Source organism: Pseudorca crassidens, chromosome 8 (assembly GCF_039906515.1).
Source record: "Pseudorca crassidens isolate mPseCra1 chromosome 8, mPseCra1.hap1, whole genome shotgun sequence".
Lineage (NCBI taxonomy): Eukaryota > Metazoa > Chordata > Mammalia > Artiodactyla > Delphinidae > Pseudorca > Pseudorca crassidens.
Genome location: NC_090303.1, coordinates 62,860,448 through 62,879,672, shown reverse-complemented (window position 1 = coordinate 62,879,672; position 19,225 = coordinate 62,860,448). Strand labels below are relative to the sequence as shown.

At 44.2% G+C, this 19,225-nt stretch overlaps 1 protein-coding gene across 8 annotated transcripts in view; it reads left to right on the top strand.

Moving 5' to 3' along the window:
• PDE1C (phosphodiesterase 1C) overlaps positions 1-19,225 on the top strand; it is a 547,523-nt gene that overhangs the window by 198,182 nt on the left and 330,116 nt on the right. For all 8 annotated transcript variants that reach the window (XM_067746678.1, XM_067746672.1, XM_067746671.1 and 5 more), the window contains one exon: positions 2,671-2,842. In XM_067746678.1, coding sequence (XP_067602779.1) covers positions 2,671-2,842 — 172 coding nt within the window. The remainder of the gene's footprint in view (positions 1-2,670; positions 2,843-19,225) is intronic.

Here is a 19,225-nt window from a genome sequence, read left to right as displayed (position 1 = left end):
AATTTGTATATTGAATGAGTAAATGAAAGAATGAAGGGAAATAGGCAGGGAGTTTATTGTAAGGTCTTCGCTTAGATCAAATCTAAGAAAACAGGCTGCTGCTTTTGTCTTCCTCCTAGAACCAGACCTTCGTTAACACAAAACCAGACTTTCATTAATAGGACCAGATCTTATTAAGATATGTGTTTAGGACTTTGAAAAAGCTGTCTTGCATTTCAGGAGTTGGAGGGCTCTGTTTTCTGCTCTTAATGTGCCTTAATTTTCTCTGGATTGACACAAAAGCAGTTTGGATGTGGTACACTCCCAAGGATCATTCGTGACTGTGGTCATTAAAAGAGTTGTTTTCGGAGCCATGGGTGTCCTTGGTGAAGGTTCAGGGGTCCTCATGAGGTGCTCCCTTTTGTGTGTGAAGTTCTTTTGATCTTAGCTGCAGACAACCTTCAGGCACAACAAACTACAGTGATTTCTTCTGTTGTGGGCTGTGGATGGTTGATCAGGGAGGCATCCCCACGAGCATACGAATATGTTCTCTACCCACCGATCCCATGCATGTGCATTAGCTGGCACTGCTCCTTACCCCTCCATGCCCACCTCCTCATGCCCCATAAAGAGTCTTTGTGTGAATTAGAAAAAGGTCCTCCTTCTGCACAGATGGGATAGAAAAAGCCAACCCCCTCTGGATGGGCAGAGCTCCATGGGTGCATGACTCAAGAGACCTGACAGTATATCTGAGCAAAGATAAAGGCTTTCTTTCCTCTGGGAAGAGGATAACCAGCACCGGCCAATGGTAACTGGGTAATGATAGTGGTCATACCCTCAGTCTCTACCTTAAAAATATAACTTGCTCATAGACATTTAAAATAATAACTATTTTTATTACTTATTTTTAATACTTATTTGTATTTTTATAATAACTCTTAATTTTAGAACATTTTTAGATTTACAGAAAATTTGCAAAGATAGTTCAAAGAGCTCCCAAATACCCCATTCCCAGTTTCCCCAATTATTAAGCTTTTATATTATTATGGTACATTTGTCACAATTACTGAACCGATATCGATATACATTATTATTAACTAATGTACATTATTGAAACTTCCTTAGTTTTTCGTAATGTCCTTTCTTAGTTTCAGGACCCCATCAGGATACCACATTTAGTTATCATGTCTTCTTAGGCTCCTCTAGGCTGTGACAGGTTTTCAGACTTTCCTTGTTTTTTGATTGCCTTGATGGTTTTGAGGAGTACTGGTCAGATGTTTTGCAGAGTGTCTGTCAGTTGGGATTTGTCTTTTCCCTATGACTAGACTGAGTGTTTTAATGGGTTTTATTATTTTTAGGTGTGGTAAGGCCAACAGATCAGGGGATGACTGCCATTGAAAAGATAGTTTGTTAGTATTCACAGATCCCAAAAGAGGGGGTACACGTCATACCACGGAGGCCATGCTGAGAAGCATTGGGGTTGTTAGGCGGAGGGAGGGAGGAACTGTGGGCAAGAGTCTTTACTGTGGTTTCTGCAGGAAGGAATGGGTTCTGCCAGGTAAGCAGGCTTAGGATTGGCTAGTTTGAATAATTTTAGTGCGCTCTGGGGCATAGGGGCTGTCCCTAGATGTCTGGTACCTGTCTGGGGTTATCGGGGCAGGTGGAGAGTGGCTCAGGATGTGAAAGCTTGGTGAGGGAGGTGTTGGGGGGTGGTTGCTGGTTTGGTTGGCTGGTATCTGAAAAGCATGCCTCTTGGAGGGGGGACTCTTCCTGAGGAATGGAGGGGAGGGAGGAAGGGGGAGGTGACGGAGGCAGGAGGCCAAGGCAAGATGACTCAGGGGTATTTTCTGGTTGTCCAAACAGGGCATGTCTGGGATACGCACGTAGGGCAGATGTTAAAGTATTAAGTTTACAGAAGATGGAAACATGCTTAGTACTCTGGGGTTATAGATTTTGGGGAGAAAGACCGTGGAGGTAAAGTGCCATTTTCATCACATCATATCAAGGATGTAACTTATCACTGTTGATACTGACCTTGAATACCTTGCTGATCAGGCCCTATTTTGTGGTACCATATCTACTTCACGTCTGCCTTTAATGTTCATCTCATATGTTTGAAGTGTTTGTAGGGTAGGGTCTTGGTAAACACCCAGTATAGTTTTCCTTGAATCTTGATCTTCCAGAAGAATGAACCCGCCTGTAGTGGGGTCTAGTTCTTAGGCGGGGGGCCCTCTTTGGGGTGGGTGTCTCCACAGAATACAGTCTTGAAACTTGGGCCTTAGGCAAGATGAGTTCACAGGGGAGACTTGTGTCTGAATATCCTGCTGTTCTCTAAAATGGTCGTCCTTTGTATACTTCCAGTTGCTGAATAAATACTTCAGTAAATACCGACAACTCTGTCAGGAGTTGGAGTTGATTATCACTGAAATGAGACAGGATATATATTCACAGTACTTAGCTGTGAGTTAAAATGCTCAGAGTGCTAACCTATTTTTGCATATAAATTTTAAAAATCCTGGTTACTCCATGAGTTGCCTGACCAAAACCTTCTGGAGCCCTCTCATGTTGGTGGAGATCATGAAAGATATGTCAGTGTTCCTGCTCTGCTTTTGAAAATCCCGAGTTGGGCAAGGCAGGCCATGGAGCTGGTTGGTAACTCACCTGCACCCCTTTTTCCCCCTCATGCCTCAGGGTCTAAGTCGCAGAACTGTCTGTGGAACTCCCTCATCGACGATCTCACAGGGAATGTCCAGGAGAAGCCACGGCCGACGATTGTCCATGACCCCCGGCCACCGGAGGAAATCCTAGCTGATGAATTGCCTCAGCTTGATAGCCCGGAAGCCTTGGTGAAAACGTCCTTCAGGTTTGGTGGATTGCAACTCAGTTTGTTCCTTCTTTTTGCTTGTGGAGTTATTTCAGTCCAGTTGGATGCCACGTCAGCGTGGCCAGCAAATTACCTCATTTCTCTGCACGAAGTAAATTAGAATTGATGAAGTAGTGTCGGAAGTAATGCCGCTAAACTTCTGGCTGGATTTCCTGAATGTAGTGAAGACCATATCAGTAGTTAAGTTGCTGTTGGTATTTAATTGGTATTGGCATTTAAACGCTGAGGCAAAGGATTTACTGACATTGGCAATTTGAATTGGATTAATGAGTCTTTTCCTTCAAAGGAGGATGACGCAGGGAGATAAGTGCACAGGGAAAAAGCACGTGGTGGGAATTAACTCAGCCCCGTGCCTTTAGAGTTCCTTGCTTCTAGTTGTAAGAGAAGTGAGAGCCGCTGCCTCCTGAAATGAAGTGTGGATCTTCTTCTGTGGTTTCCCAGGTGGCTGTTGACTCTGTTCTTGTTCATCGTTTAGTCCTGCGTTTTCCCGCCAAGTTCTCTGGTGTTTTCTTGTTGTATTGCACTCCACTTTCATCATGAGGCGTCTCCTTACCTTCTCACCTGTATTAAATAAAAATCAGCCTGGGTATGGATGCGGTATAGAAAAGTGATTCTTTTTTCTGAATGGGTCTTTCAAACTCACTTTTGAAATACGCAGTCGTACTGGTATCAGAAATTAAGGTTTAATGATTTTGCCAGCCTGCCTTCCTCCCCTCCTTTCCCCCTGTTATTCTAATTTTACTTCTTTCATTTTTCTTTCCATTATATAAGGCTTTCATACTCTCCACATGGCCAGTAGTACATGTAAGCTTCCCTTTTCTTCCCTCATAAACAAATCAGACAGGATTTGGAGTCCAGGAAATATACTTGAAAAATGTGTTCTCTTCTGCATCCAGGTGATATGTGTAATCGCCCAGTAAAAGCCATTTCATTGTGTGAAGGTTCTTAGTGTGGACTGAATTATAGATGAGTTCTGAAAAGCAGTGATGAATAGGGGTTTGGATTTCTTTATATAATGTGACTGACGCAGTGGCGGGACCAGAATTGCAAGGCAAATGCTTTTCTTATTCCTAGTAAGGGTTTACTGCATTGTGAGGTTTAAGTAAAATAAAAACCACTCAAGTAGAGAGAAGTACATGCTATGAACCTGTGATTCTCTGCAAGTGACTGTGGGGGGAAGACGGGAGGGTGAATGGGTCTCGTGGTCTGTGTGTTCTCATCTGCAAGTGTCTCTGGTGGAGTCAACCCCTTCATATACTGTCTTCTGGTAATTACACCTTCCACCTCAAACCAGGTTCATCATCTTCTTCAGTGAATAGCTAAAGAGCTGCTCCCATGAAAAGAACATCGTATTTGCTAGCCCAACTCCATTACCATCATCCCTTCTCTTTGCATTCCCTCTGTGCTCTTTAATAGAGATAAGGTACTGATGGCCATGAACTTCTTTTGCTCTGCTAGTTGTATTATGTGCCAATGTCTTGGTTCCAGAAAGAGATTAATTTATAAGTTTGTTAAGGTCAGGATTTATTTCTGATTCCTTGTAGCACTTGGTGTGTAGTGGGAGAAACACAGTAGGTGTCAATATGCCAGTCCTATAGCAGTGGAACCCAGAAATGTATTGGCATTTGTTGTTCATTTACTGGTCTCCTTAATACAATTCTGTGCTATCCTGGAACCATCCTTTCTTCCAAAGAAGATAGTTGATTTCAATAGCAATGTTAGAGGGTAAATATTCTCTAATGCAGTTGTGCTTAATTGTGGTAGTAACATCAGTTGTGAGATTTGTTGCAGATAAATTATTATAAGCAAAATGTGGGAATAGCTTACTTATCAAGAAATAATTTAGAGCAGAATCAAGGTTGCTCTTGTAGCAGAAGACCTAAATAGACATTTCTTCAAAGAAGACATACAGATGGCCAAGAAGTACATGAAAAGCTGCTCAACATCACTAATCATTAGAGAAATGCAAATCAAAACTACAATGAGGTATCACCTCACACCAGTTAGAATGGGCATCATCAGATAATCTACAAACAACAAATGCTGGAGAGGGTGTGGAGAAAAGGGAACCCTCTTGCACTGTTGCTGGGAATGTAAATTGATATAGCCACTATGGAGAACAGTATGGAGGTTCCTTAAAAAACTAAAAATAGAACTACCATATGACCCAGCAATCCCACTCCTGGGCATATACCCAGAGAAAGCCATAATTCAAAAAGTCACATGCACCCCAATGTTCATTGCAGCACTGTTTACAATAGCCAGGTCATGGAAGCAACCTAAATGTCCATCGACAGACAAATGGATAAGACGATGTGGTACATATATACAATGAAATATTACTCGGCCATAAAAAGGAACGAAATTGCGTCATTTGTAGAGACTGTCATACAGAGTGAAGTAAGTCAGAAAGAGAAAAACATCGTATATTAACGCATATATGTGGAATCTAGAAAAATGGTGCAGATGAACCGGTTTGCAAGGCAGAAATAGAGACACAGATGTAGAGAACGAACGTATGGATACCAAGGGGGGAAAGCAGGGGTGGGGGTGGTGGGATGAATAGGGAAATTGGGATTGACATGTATACACTAATATGTATAAAATAGATAACTAATAAGAACCTGCTGTATAAAAAATAAATAAAATAAAATTCAGAATGAAAAAAAAGGTTGCCCTTGTAATACCACTTGTTTTCTAGATGCCTTTTGGATTGCAGAGAAGGAATGAGTTATAGCTGGATATTAAATAATGTGATAGGAATATATCACAATGTGTTCTCCCCTACCTCCCTTTTTACTCCAGGAGTGAAAAAACCTGGTAATTGCTGACTCCAATATTAGTGACCCTGGAAAATCTAGGACGACCCGTGCATTATGCTCCTACAGTTTCAAACTCCAGGGGTGCCTCCATGATCAGCGCTCTCAATCCCTACTATGACTTCTTTAACCAAGCAGTACAGTCATCCCTTTGCTGAGATTGAGGTGTTGGGTTCTTTTTTCTGACTCTGAAATTCAGTCTCTCAGCCACCGTGCCGTGTGTGTGTGTGTGTGGACACACTTATACACAACCCCACACACAATTAAGGGATCCAGGCATGTGACTGTGAACATCCTGCCCTTTGCGGTTCTGCAGAGTCTTGTTTGCTGCGGAGGAACACATGGTTCTCGTGAATTGGCATCCTCTGTCCTTATAGCTCCTCTGCAGGATCGTTACCACCGAGCAACAGAGTAGAAGTGATAGCTTTGCCTACTCCCTTCTCTTTCTCCTTGTTCACACTTGGAGGGCATTTGGAATTTGGGGCCACAAAATATGGTCATCATTTTTTTTTTTTGATTGGGCAAGGAAATGCCTCTTTATTGGTGCTGGAGCTGTTCCTGAGGCAGTCAGACCATGGGACCCTCATTGGGACCCTTGCCCTCAGCTACTTCCATCTGTGGGAGATACTCTGTCCCAAGGACACCTATTGTATCAGCTTCTGTAACTGATGCAGAAGTGGGCATGGTAGGTGGGGATGTCCTTCCGGGCAGCAGCTGGGGACGCACGTGCAGGTAGCGCTTGGCAGCCACCTCCCACTCCTCCACGCCTTTGAGCAGATACACACAGAGTGAATAAGATCAGACTTGGGTTTTGTGGGTCCAGGTGCAGACACTGTGGGCTCTGAACGCTCATGAAGCCTCTGACATGAAAAAGTCTGCTTTCAAAACCCGAGACTTTTGAAAAGAGGAAAGTGGGGACCATAGCTAAATAAAAAGGCTTGAGTGTCTCGAAAGTAGACACTTCTGGGAACTGTATCCAGGTGCCTGTTTTCTTTGTTCCTCACGACCTGTCCCTTTGAACCTTGTTCTGCTCAGGTTTTTCTTAAAAGAGATGAGAGAATATGCTGAACCTGAAGCTTAAGGAAGATAGACCAGTCCAGCCAGTCTGATTAGTGACCCAAGAGAACAGGAAAGAGCTGGCTGCTGAGAACCCTTTATCTCCCCAGCTTCTAGTGTGCACATGTGCAAAGGTGAGACCCAGCCCAGATTGTACTGAAAGTCAAGGAAACCAATGTTTACTGAGCATCTGCTATGTCTAGGAACTGTACATTCATTTACTCAATCTCCCCAAACCCTGGCAAGGTGTGTATTGCTATCCCAGTTGTGCAGGTCAGGAAACTGAGTCTCAGAGAGATCAAGTAACTTACCCAGAGCCACCCAGCAAGTGGCAGAGCTGGAAATTTCAACCCAGTCCACCTGGCTCCAAAGCCTTACCTGTCCACCATGTTCTACCACCACATCACCTTGGCTTTCCTGCTTCTGGGTTTGCTGTTGGTGAAATAAGGTAGCGTGATTGATTCTACTAATCTGGGTGTGCAATTTGGATATATAGTTTGAGGCTTATCCTATGAGACTGACCCTGTTCTATTGCACTAAATCTTTTTTCTAGTCTAAACTTACGTTTTTGATCCACCTACCCCTTTCTGGTAGGAGCCCATTAAGGTAAACTTTATGTCCAATAAATTCGTTGAGGGATCCTGTTAAATGCAGACCCACATTCAGTAGGTCTGGGTAGCAGCCTGTGAATCTGTGTTTCTAACAAGCTCCCAAGTGATGTGATGGTCCAAGGACCACCCTCTGAGGAGTGAGGCGTGGGCTTTGGAATACCACAGGCATGAATTTGCAAATGCTCTTCTTAACTGTGTGATTTTGAGTCATGGTTTTGATTCTCAGTTGCCTCATTTAACAAATGGAAACAGTGAAATAACAGCAGTGGCCTTGGGCCCTGTTGCTAGGATTCAGTGGGCGATGAATATGGCAGCCCCTAATTCCTTCTCTCCCAGTTTTTCAAAATCCTGTTTAGGAGTGGATTGATCCTCTGCACCTTGATCCCCTTCTTCTGTGACTGGGCTGTGCCATGTGCCCCAGGCTGGGAATATGAGCCCAGTAGGTACTTTGTGAGCAAGGCTGGCCTCTGACCTGACCTCCTTGGGCAGTAGTGGAAATTCTGAAGCCATCCAGCACGTTGGCCATCTCAGTTACTTACCTTGAATTGTGTGACTCAGCATAGGTTTTGATCATTTTGCATTTGGAAGAAGAGTATGCTCACTCCCTGGAGAGTCACTGGGGGATTGATGGACTTCTCTTCCCACACAGAATGGACTTATTTGGGCTTTGGCAAAAGCGTTCCTGATTCTATACATAACTTACTAAGAATATGTTCCAGAGAGCAGAACTGCATTGAGCCAACACCTCGGCTGCACATGAGATTAAGTCCTTGTCAGATCCCACTTAATGGATTGCGTTTTCCACGCAGAATTAAATCGTTGAACTCATCCTCATTTTGGCTTTTGGCATTCATTTTTCGACCAACAGCTATAGCCAAGAAGCCAGTTTCTGACTTGATTACTTTCAGGAAATGTGCAATCTGGCTGATGATAGGGCTTGGTGTGGGGTAGCGTGCCCTGCAGCTTCAGACCCCACCCCGGAATGAGTCATGGGTTAAAATTCCCAATTAGCTCATGGGAAGTCTGGTCACATGCCTTTCTCTATCACCATATGTTGGTCACCCACCGGGAACTTCGGGGGGCCCCTACTTCCGTGACTTAGTGCTGTCTCCCTGGAGTTGCAATTTTTCCTTTCTAGTCTTCACTAATCCAAAGCAGTAGAGTTTTGCTCAGGTCTGTGAAGGGGAAAAATGAAAGAATGAATTCTGATTTTTTTTAAAACTCAGAAGAGTTTCTGTTGCAACTTTGGCTTCCCACAAGGGAAATACTTAGGCTTCTCTTTGCAAAGCAAGTTTTTATAGACAGATTTTCCAATGTTGGAAATTGACAAAGCATATATCATGCAGACACTGTTCCGTTTGCATTCTTCCTGGTCCTTCCACTAGTATTTTGGGAAAGAGGGAGTTTGTCTCTGTGGTGGCCATGTGAATGCACCTCTCACATCTCTGACCACACGGAATGTCCTTGACCCATGGCCCCAGCTTCTGTGCGAGGATATTTGTCCCTGGGATGGCTCTGGCTGTGTTTCTCAAGGGTACTTTCAGCCAATGACTAAGAGTGCCAGGGATCCTAAGGGTGGCCATTCCTGGGAGACACAGGACTCCTCTGATGGTGACTTCAGCTCGAGGACTCCAAGTTCCTTGGTGAACTTTCTTTAGAACTGCACTGTGATCTAAGACGCTCCCACCCAACCTGCCGTCCTTCTCTCCTTCACTGGAAGTCAGACCTGCATCTCGCCTCTCCCTGCCTCCTCTGGCTCCTTCCCCATTTTCTCTTTCAGATGTTCCCCCTGATAAATTTCTTGCATGTCTAATCCTTCCTTGGCACCTGCTTCTCAGAAGGCCCCGGCTAACTCAGTCTCACACCATGCTGCGATCCTCTGCTGGCCCACCACTGCCAGCTCTGTGCTGTGGGCACAGCTTCAGCTTCAAGGCTACTGGCCTAGAAATCCTGGGCCAGTTTTCTGTGCTTGATTTTATATTTCATGCTGCATCTTCCCCGTGGGCTCTAGTGGTGGGGTGAACATGGGGCAGGCCACAATTTTTTTTAGTCTTTTGTACTTTTATTGCCCACTGGAGACTTTGCTGAAACATTGAGATTAACTAAAGAAACTACAACATGAGAAGGGAGCATTTAAAATCGTACCCCAAATATAATTGTTTCTTTTGTACAAGGGAAATGCCAAAGAATGTTGGACATTGTACAGCTGGTTTGAACACTTTGGTTGCCAGCCAGTGGACCTGTCTCCAAGGCTAACTTCCCCTTAAGAGCGTATCCTTTGTCAAACCAGACACATTCTCATCAGGCTATTGGGGAAGCCAGGGTTCTACCCATAGGAATGGCACTCATCTGAGGTGTCCTCAACAACTTGGTATATGCCTAAATCAGAATAACTCCTAGCAGCACATTTTACAAAGTGTGAGTGAGTCATCCTAGGAGAATCCCACAGGGAGGAGTGGGGAGCTTCAGTACTGTCAGGTGGGGGAGAGGCTCGGATACTCCTGGAGGCTTCATCTCCATCTCTCTGCCAGTGTGCAGCGTGGGTCAACCTCCCGTGCTTCCTGATGAGCAACAGGAACTTCTGTCCTTGGTCACACAGAGACCTGAAGTGTGCTAGGAGTCTCTGAAGTTCTCTCTAAATGAAGGCAGGCCTCCCATCTCTCTATGGCAGTGCTTTGCATCCTATCGAGGTCTGGTCATGATTCTCATGTGCTTCTGGATCAGATGGTCTGGCCTTTAGCCCTTGGGTACTTTGTCCCCATGTCAACCTCATGGGCCAACTCCCCAAGCACAATCCCTGGTAACTTCTGAGGTTCAACCTCAGGAGCTTGTGGGAACCTCTGGGGCCTGTCCAAACCACACAGAACCCAAGAGATAACTCGGGGAAGCTAAAACCCAGCCTCCTTCTACCTGACTCTACTGGCCAGAGTTTACTCAGATGTGGACCTTCTGGTTTATGGGTAGATGTCCCTCTAGAAAGAGAAGAGGAAGTCTCACTCCTGCCCCGCCTGCCTCGTCTCCCTATAATCCCCCAAGTCCGAAAAGCTGGGTCTCTGGCTTCCTGCTTCTCCTACATTATATCCTCCTCTTCCCCAGGACCAGGCCTTGGGCTAAGTCTTAATGGTGGATGAGGTAAAGAGACAGATTGGCCTAACTGATATGGGACCCTACACTGGGAAATACCTCAGAAGCACCATATATGTTATGCCTTAGAAACTTTCAGTGATAAATGACTTTACCTCATTGGTTTTTCTGCAGTAAAATTAAGGTTCCCTAAATACAAATAGAGCAAAACCCTTTGAAACTGTGCCCTACGGTCATGCAAGTCTGGATATCCCTTGATTGGTGATTGGTCCCTGTCCTCAGCAGTGGGGGATCCCGGGTTATGTTATGAACCTCACGATAATGTTACCTTGTGTTTTACTCTGTAGAAATTTTTGTCCCCACTTGCAGCCTTAAGGCGGGGCTTCTGCCCTTGCTAGCAGGAAAGGAGAGATTTCCTTCTTATTGAATCTTTCTAATAACAGGTGCTCTCTTCCCATTCGAGTGCTCGGTCCTTGTTCTGCAGTCACATCCCATGCCCGGCTCTGGAGCCACTTGAGGTGAACTGGACCAGCACATACCCTTGCCCCTGGACCTCACATGGATCAGTGAATATGTTGAATGACACTTGGTGTAACCATTGAAACAGGCCAGACTGGATCATGGTGGACATAAAAGGGAAGCAAAAGGAATGGCGTTAGCCAGGGTCAGGAGGCAGGAAGACACGGCGTATGTTGAAGGAACTGTTGGATTTGTGTCTAAGGCATGTGAAAGTGAGGCAGTCTTGGAAAAGTACAGTTGAGACCAAATATGGCAGGGCGTTGTTTGCCACGAGAAGAAGGTTCACTTTTATTCCATAGGCAGAGATCTTTGGAGCGTTGGGAAATCTTTGGGGAAGCAGAAAGAAGACTGCATATTTTTTTCTAATTAAATTACAGAATTAGGATTTATATTTTCATGCCTCTGCCCTCTATACACAGAACATCAAGACTAAGGTTTTCTGCCCGGCAGCAGAGATGGAATAATGGAGGTGGAGAACAGCATGGAATTTAAAAATCTATGGAGGAAGAGCATGGATAATCAGGGGAAGACACTTGTGAGAATATGTCTTCCCACATGGATTGGAACAGGGACCATTGTTTTTTCTATTACTTCTAAATGTAGTAGCAGCTAATGGTTATTGAACAGACAGCCCCATGACTGTAGTCTGGCTGCTCCCCATTTATTGATTACCGGTAAGTGCAGCAGGAGTTGAATTTGCTAAGATGAATTACCTCTAGACCCCAGAGGCCAGCTCGGTTGGGGAAGGATGGTTATTTGAACAAGAGCTGTAGACATGCTAGACATGCTTGTCCTCCTTTGGAAGGGATGATGATTCTGGCTCAGGTGATGGGGTCAAGTACTCAGAGGCAGACACATTGCAAACTGCCCGAGAGTATAACTTGTGCACACTCTGCAAAGCTAGAAACAGGAGGATGTGAATCAAATAGCAAACTTGGATTCCGGGATCCAAACCTTGATCTGTACATCAGTTTCATTCTTTGAAAATGGTCCGGATTGAGAATGAGAAAGGGGATGTATGCAGGGGGCTGAATTATATTTATTAAATTTTGTGTTTCTCTGTTGTTTTGATAATTATTCTATCTTCGACCCTGTCTGGCCCTGTCGGGGCTGAGTTTCGTTGGTCATTAGGTTTCCATGGGTAGCACTGAATCAGGCTTTTGTGTCTAGCTCTAAGCCAACTGGTAGGTACCTACATTGTTTTTCAAAAAACTATTTTGACAATTTTTAAACCTTCAGAGAAGTTGTAAGACTAGTAAAATGAACAACTGTCTATCTTCCACCTAGAGTCACTTCTGCTTGCTTGCTATCAAATCTATAATCTATTTATCTTTTTTTTCCGAATCTTTTGACCTTAAGTTGTAGACATCATGACCTTTCAGCTTCAGCTTGTATCGCTTAAGAGTGAGACCACTTTCTTACACACACAGTATAATTACCAAATTCAGGAAGCTTAACTTTGGTATAAAACTATTATCTAATATACAGCCCACATTCAGATTTCACCAAATGTTCCAATAATGTCTTTTATGACAATCTTTTTATCTGATCCAGAACCCGTTCCTGAAGCACACGTTACATTTACTTGTCAGTCTCCTTTAATTTGAAGCAGCTTTTTAGTCTTTCTTTGTCTTGCATGGCATTAACATTTTGAAGCAAACGGGTCACATGTTTTGTGCTGCAGAACGTTCCTCAGTTTGGGATTGTCTGATCGTTGCCTTGCGATTTGATTCAGGTTATTCATGTTGACAGGAATACTATATAAGTGATGTAGATGTTGCGTCCTCCATGCAGCACTGGAAGAAGGCTGTCGATTGTCCCATTACTGGTGATGTTAGCTTTGATTATTTCATTAAGATTGTTTCCCCTAATGTGTCCCCTGTAAAGGTGCCGTTCTGCCCTTTGTAGGTAATACGTTATCTGCGGGGAGATAACTTTGAGATGATGAAGATAATCTCTTCTTTCTTTCTTTATTTTTTTAACATCTTTATTGGAGTATAATTGCTTTACAATGGTGTGTTAGTTTCTGCTGTATAACAAAGTGAATCAGCTATACATATACATATATCCCCATATCTCCTCCCTCTTGTGTCTCCCTCCCACCCTCCCTATCCCACCCCTCTAGGTGGTCACAAAGCACCCAGCTGATCTCCCTGTGCTATGCAGCTGCTGATAATCTCTTTCTTAACAAACTTTTATGCAATGGTTTTAGCGTCACTTGATGATTCTTGCCTGAATCAATGGCAATTTCTAACTCTATTATTATTTCTCCATTTATTAAATGACATTTGATGGTAAATAAGAGCTTTCCCTTTCCTTCCTCTCTTGCTCCCTTTCTAGATTGTAGTGTCAGCATGCACTCTGGATTTTTCTTTCATCCATTGTTTTATAAGCCGTTATATCTTCATCCTACCTGGAGCCCAGGGAGGGTGTTTGTGAGAGAAAGGACACAAAGAAGGGTGGTATGGGCAGTCCTTTAGTATAAAATGCATCAACCCTAATGGGCAGAAATAAGTTTGACTTGGAATATGAAGAAGTGTATCAGCAAATCCAGGCTCTAAATAATCCCCTGTCCTGCGGGTAGGGGCTCCGTGGGCTGCTGTAATCTGGTGGAAGGCAGTATCTTGACCTGAACCTGGTGGTGCCACTGTAATGATGGGAAATTGCAGAGTGGCAAGAGTGACATGGAGTGGGTTGGGGGAGGCATTACTTAGCCAGGAAAAGGAGTGTGAATGTATTGTCTGGACTTTTTTTTTTTGCAGTACGCGGGCCTCTCACTGTTGTGGCCTCTCCCGTTGCGGAGCGCAGGCTCAGCGGCCATGGCTCACGGGCCCAGCCGCTTCGCGGCATGTGGGATCTTCCCGGACCGGGGCACGAACCCGCATCCGCTGCATTGGCAGGCGGACTCTCAACGACTGCGCCACCAAGGAAGCCCTGTCTGGACTTTTAACTGGGTCTCCAAGTCTTTTCTCCTCTCCTCTTTCTGCCATGTAGCACTGCTCCCTGCTCCCACTCCTGCCGGCCAGTGTCTGATGTCTGTGCCCAGCCCCATGGTCTGAAGACTTGCCTACATCTTATCACTGACGGGTATAGCGAGAATGCCTGAGCTCTGGTTTTAATCCCAGCTCCACTCCTCGCCTGCTGTGTGACCTTGAGCAGGCAGTTGAAGCTGAGCCTCAGTTTCCTCAACCGTTTAATGGGATGAAATCTTCTTTTCCTCGGGATACCTGTGAGGAGTCAAGGGGGCTCTGCATGTGGAGCAGTGAGCACAGTGTCTGGTACCAGCAAGTGCCTTGTAGTCGTAGGTAATGCGATCCCGCATCAGCATCCTGCTGAGTGCTGCTGGTAGATGTACAGCTAGCTGTAGGCCCGGTGTTGTGTGAAGGAATTCACTTTATCTGGCTGTGGCTCAGGTGTGTCCCTTAGTACTGAAAAGCCACTCTGACACCAGGGACCTTTGAGACACCTTCTCCCTCTCTTTAGTTTCTAGCGTTTTCCTCTTAATCCTTGTCCAGTCACGTTGTGTGTAATAACAGTAGCTAACCCGACTGAAGGTGATGTGTCAAGCACTTTTCTACATGCTTTACATGCTGTCTATTCGATCTGCACAGCAATCCTGGGAGATTTTAAAATTTTTATTACTTTAAATTTACAGATGGAGAAACTGAGGTGTGAACTTAACTTACCAAAAGTCAGACCACCAGTTGGTAGGTGTGGGTGGGATTTAGAGCCACACATTCTGGCTCCAGAACCCACATATAAGCACTAGAACACACTTCCTCCCTGGTCTAGCCTGGACGAGGGGGTCTGTGTCTTCTGGTTTGGTTGTTGGTGTGCGTTTGCTTTCTAGCTAGGCTCCTGCTTCCTGCCTGCTTCCCAGTGAAGTACCCGCAGCAGCCTACTCTCTTCATTTCCTGCCATTTCCTCGTGCCCAGGATGGACTCTTACTTCATTGCCTGCTGGCCTGCTCTCTTGGGCTTCATCCCCTGCCTGCCCCTTCCTCCTGCAGAACATAGCTCAGCCTACAAATGCCACTTTAGCTGCTGGGCTGGAGAACTAGAAGGCCCTTCTTAAGACTTACTGCTCTCCTGGCTGTGACCTCACACACTTGCTACCCACAGGCCTCTCCTACGAGCTTGTCACCAGCATCACCCTGCAGTCTTGCCAGAGCCCTTTGTCCCCAACGGCCATGAACCATGGAGGTGTGTGGGTGCAATACAGGGACCTGGTAGAGGAAGGTGGTTTAGAACTGGAGCTTGGAATCAGGCAAAGCTGAGTTTCTATCCTAATCCTGTCTGTCACTTACCACCTTGGGAAAGTTACTCAGCTTCTCCTGGCCTCAGTTTTCTTTTCTGCAAAATGGAAATAGTAATGATGGGAGGATAAGATGAGAAAGTGTATGTCAAAACACTTAGCATAAAAACTCCTGAAATCTGAGTAAGGTCATAGGCTAGGTACTTATACTGTGTCAATGTCACCTTCTTGGCTTTGATAACATACTGTAGTTGTGTAAGACGTTATCATTGGCAGAAACTGGGTAATGGGTATGTCGAAGCTCTCTGTACTAGTTTTGTAACTTACTGTGTGTCTACAATCATTTCAAAAAAAGATTTAAAAAACCTTTAGCATAGTCCCAAATCTCAATTAATTGTAGTTTTTTAAATTATAAAATATCACCAAGAATTCAGTTACTTGGCTCAAGTTCAACTTTTTGAGGTGTGTATATTTGTGTGTGTGTGTGTGTGTGTGAGAGAGAGAGAGAGAGAGAGAGAGAGACCTAAGATAAAGTAGACCAGACAATTTCTAAAATTGTTTCCCTTTTGTAATGAATAATACCAGTGGCATCAGCAGCAACCGCAGGCAAATTCCCTCCGTGCTGTAGTTTCATCTTCTCCCAGTTGAAAACCTTGTCTTTTACTTAGTAATCTCTATCCTCTTCAGATTTATTATTTACCTTATATTTCAGTGGTTCTTAATCCGGGCTTCACAGTATACTCACGAGTGATTAAAACAGCATCCCTGGGGTAGCGCCCGGAGAGCTGTATGATTTGAAAGCTTCTTTGGTTTGTGGAGTGCAGCAGGCCTGAGAACCACGGTTCTACCTGCATTGCAGGCTCCCCTTCGGCCCTTTCTCCCTTCCCTCCTTCTCCCACATCCACATTGCCTTGGTGTGTGCTGCCTCCACAGGGCACCATTTTTCTAATGACCATCAAGGCCTTTCCTGACCGTGGTTCCCGGATACAGACGTTGCTCCCTTTTCTTTACAGCATTTATCTGGAGCGGATGTCTGGAGTTTTGGAATCATCACAGAATGAGCTCTCGCACCCCTCGAGATGCCATATGTCCATGCCATTTTAGATAACCGAAGTGTCACCAAATGTCCCTTATGTTGTCTTTCTCCAAAAGCCAATTCAGCAGAATTCAGGCGACGTACATGTTTTCTTTTGAGAATGTGATAGGTGGAAGTTTTCAGAAGGCACTGACTACTTTTGCTTACAGTTTCAGTGGCTGACGTATTTTCACCACCTTCTGGATAAACTCATTTTGCGACATTGCCTCAGTTTCTTAGTCACCAGTCCTCCTTTATTCATCTTTTACAAAATGAGATTTTGTCATAAAAATAATATACTTATCTTGTAGAACATTTGATAAAGGGTAAAAGAAAAAAGTCCTGAATATAATCCCTGCTGTCATTTTGGCATCCTTCCTGAAGTCTTTATATCTATGACTTATTCTTACAGTCATAATTACAATGTGGATACAGTTTTGTATTCTAATTTTTTTTACTGAATGTTTTATCTTTTTTAAAAAATTATTTATTTATTTATTTATTTATTTATTTTTGGCTGTGTTGGGTCTTCGTTTTTGTGCGAGGGCTTTCTCTAGTTGTGGCAAGCGGGGGCCACTCTTCATTGCGGTGTGCGGGCCTCTCACTATCGTGGCCTCTCTTGTTGCGGAGCATAGGCTCCAGACGCGCAGGCTCAGTAGTTGTAGCTCACGGGCCTAGTTGCTCCGCGGCATGTGGGATCTTCCCAGACCAGGGCTTGAACCCGTGTCCCCTGCATTGGCAGGCAGATTCTCAACCACTGTGCCACCAGGGAAGCCCTGAATGTTTTATCTTAAGCATTTTTCCAAGTTGCCACATAATGTGCGTGTGTGTGTGTGTGTGTGTGTGTGTGTGTGAGAATATATGCTGGACATTTAGGTTGTCTCCAGTTTTTCATTCTTTACAGGAATGCTGTGATAAAAATCCTCATGCATCTAGATATTCCCACATTTTAAGCTGTATCCCTAAGAGTAGGTAACTAGAAGTGGAAACACTGGCTCAAAGGGCATCTTGACCCTTAATAAACTGCACCAGAAGAGGAGCCCTGGGTGCTCTTTTCAGTGGGGCTTCTTCCAGCAGTTCCAATCAGTGCTGAACCCCTTAGGTTGAGTGGGATGGTGCTCATACCTCACAACTTTGAATTGACTATTATTAGTATTTTTTTTCAAGATAGCTTGTCCTTTCCTAAAGCTGTGTAGTGCCAGTGCTGATGATTTTTGTGTATTTTGCTGACATACTGCTCACGGGAATAGTATAGTCACTTTTTGATCTGCTACTGGTAGATGTCAATATCATCCCTCTTTTATGTATGAGCAAAGTAAGGTTCAGAAGAATTAAGTGACTTGCCAAGGGCACACAACTGAGAAAGAGCAGAACCAGGAGTTAAACCTGCACCATTTTGGCCCCAAAGCCTGTGTGTTTTCCACCCCACTCCACCCCACCCCCCAATCTGGAAACAGGGCACAGAAATAGAGTCGTAAATTGTTCCTGGGGGGAGGAGTTGGAGGCAAAGGAGAGGAGAAAATATCTGCCTAGGATAGACTTCAGAAAGGTTCTTGCCCACAATGAACCTAGAGTTTAGTGGAAGAAATATAAGTAAATCAATAATTGGGACTTCCCTGGTTGTGCAGTGGTTAAGAGTCCGCCTGCCAATGCAGAGGACACGGGTTCGAGCCCTGGTCCAGGAAGATCCCACACGCCGCGGAGCAACTAAGCCCGTGCGCCACAACTACTGAGGCTGCACTCTAGAGCCCGGGAGCCGCAACTACTGAGCCTGTGTGCCACAACTACTGAAGCCCACGCACCTAAAGCCCGTGCTCCGCAACAAGAGAAGCCACCGCAATGAGAGGCCCGCGCACCACAGTGAAGAGTAGCCCCTGCTCGCCGCAACTAGAGAAAGCCTGTGCGCAGCAATGAAGACCCAACGCAGCCATAAATAAATAAATTAATAAACTGATTAATTAAAAAAGAAATTGAGTCTTTAAAAAATTACTGTCCTGTGCAGTAGCCTTTGTTTTATTTATTAAAATATTAGTTGCTTTATATAGTTAATATTAAATACAACAAAAACAAATGCTGTTATAGGAATAAACAGAGAAGAGCATTTTTACAAAGTTTTATTAAGATTTAATTGACATAGAAAGAAACTGCACATATTCAAATACATTTGGCATTTGTATACATGCGTGAAACTGTCACCATAATCAAGGTAATGAACACATCCATCACTCTCAAAATTTCCTTGCAACTCCTCCTTCCAGCCCCTCCATACTGTCCCCAGTGGATCCCCGGGCAACCGCTGATTTGTTTTCTGTTGCTATAGATTATATTAATTACTTTGCATTTTCTAAATTTTTGCATAACTGGAATCATACAGTGTATATCCTTTTCAAAAAAAGCTGGCGTTTTTCACTTAGTCTAACTATTTTAAGAGTCCTACATGTTTTTGCATTTATCAGTAGATCCTTTCCATTAATTGCTGAGTAGTATTCTGTTGTGTGGCTATACCATGATTTGTTTATCCATTCAGCTGTTGATGGACATTGGCTTTTGTCAATTTCTGTAGTGGAAGTATTCCCACCATGGCCAATTTCAAGTTACCAGTGTGAAGTCACAGAATGTGGAGTTGGGAAGAGATGCAAGAAACCATCTGCTCCATATATTCTAGGAAATTTGTCCTGGGCAGTAAATAGGCATGGAGTGGAGGGAACTGGAGCGTCTCATGAATGGAACACCTTCATCTTGGGGAGTTCTCTATCATGCTACTGGTGAGGATAGGGCTTGTTCCCACTTACAAATAGGTGGTTTGGGACTTTGCCCAAATGTGATTACTGAGAAACACTATTGTGTTTACAGAGACTATTTGGTTTGAAGGAAGATGTATTGCTTAGGAAATAACTATTGATTATGGGTAGGACTGAGAACTGTTTTAAGGATTTTATACATT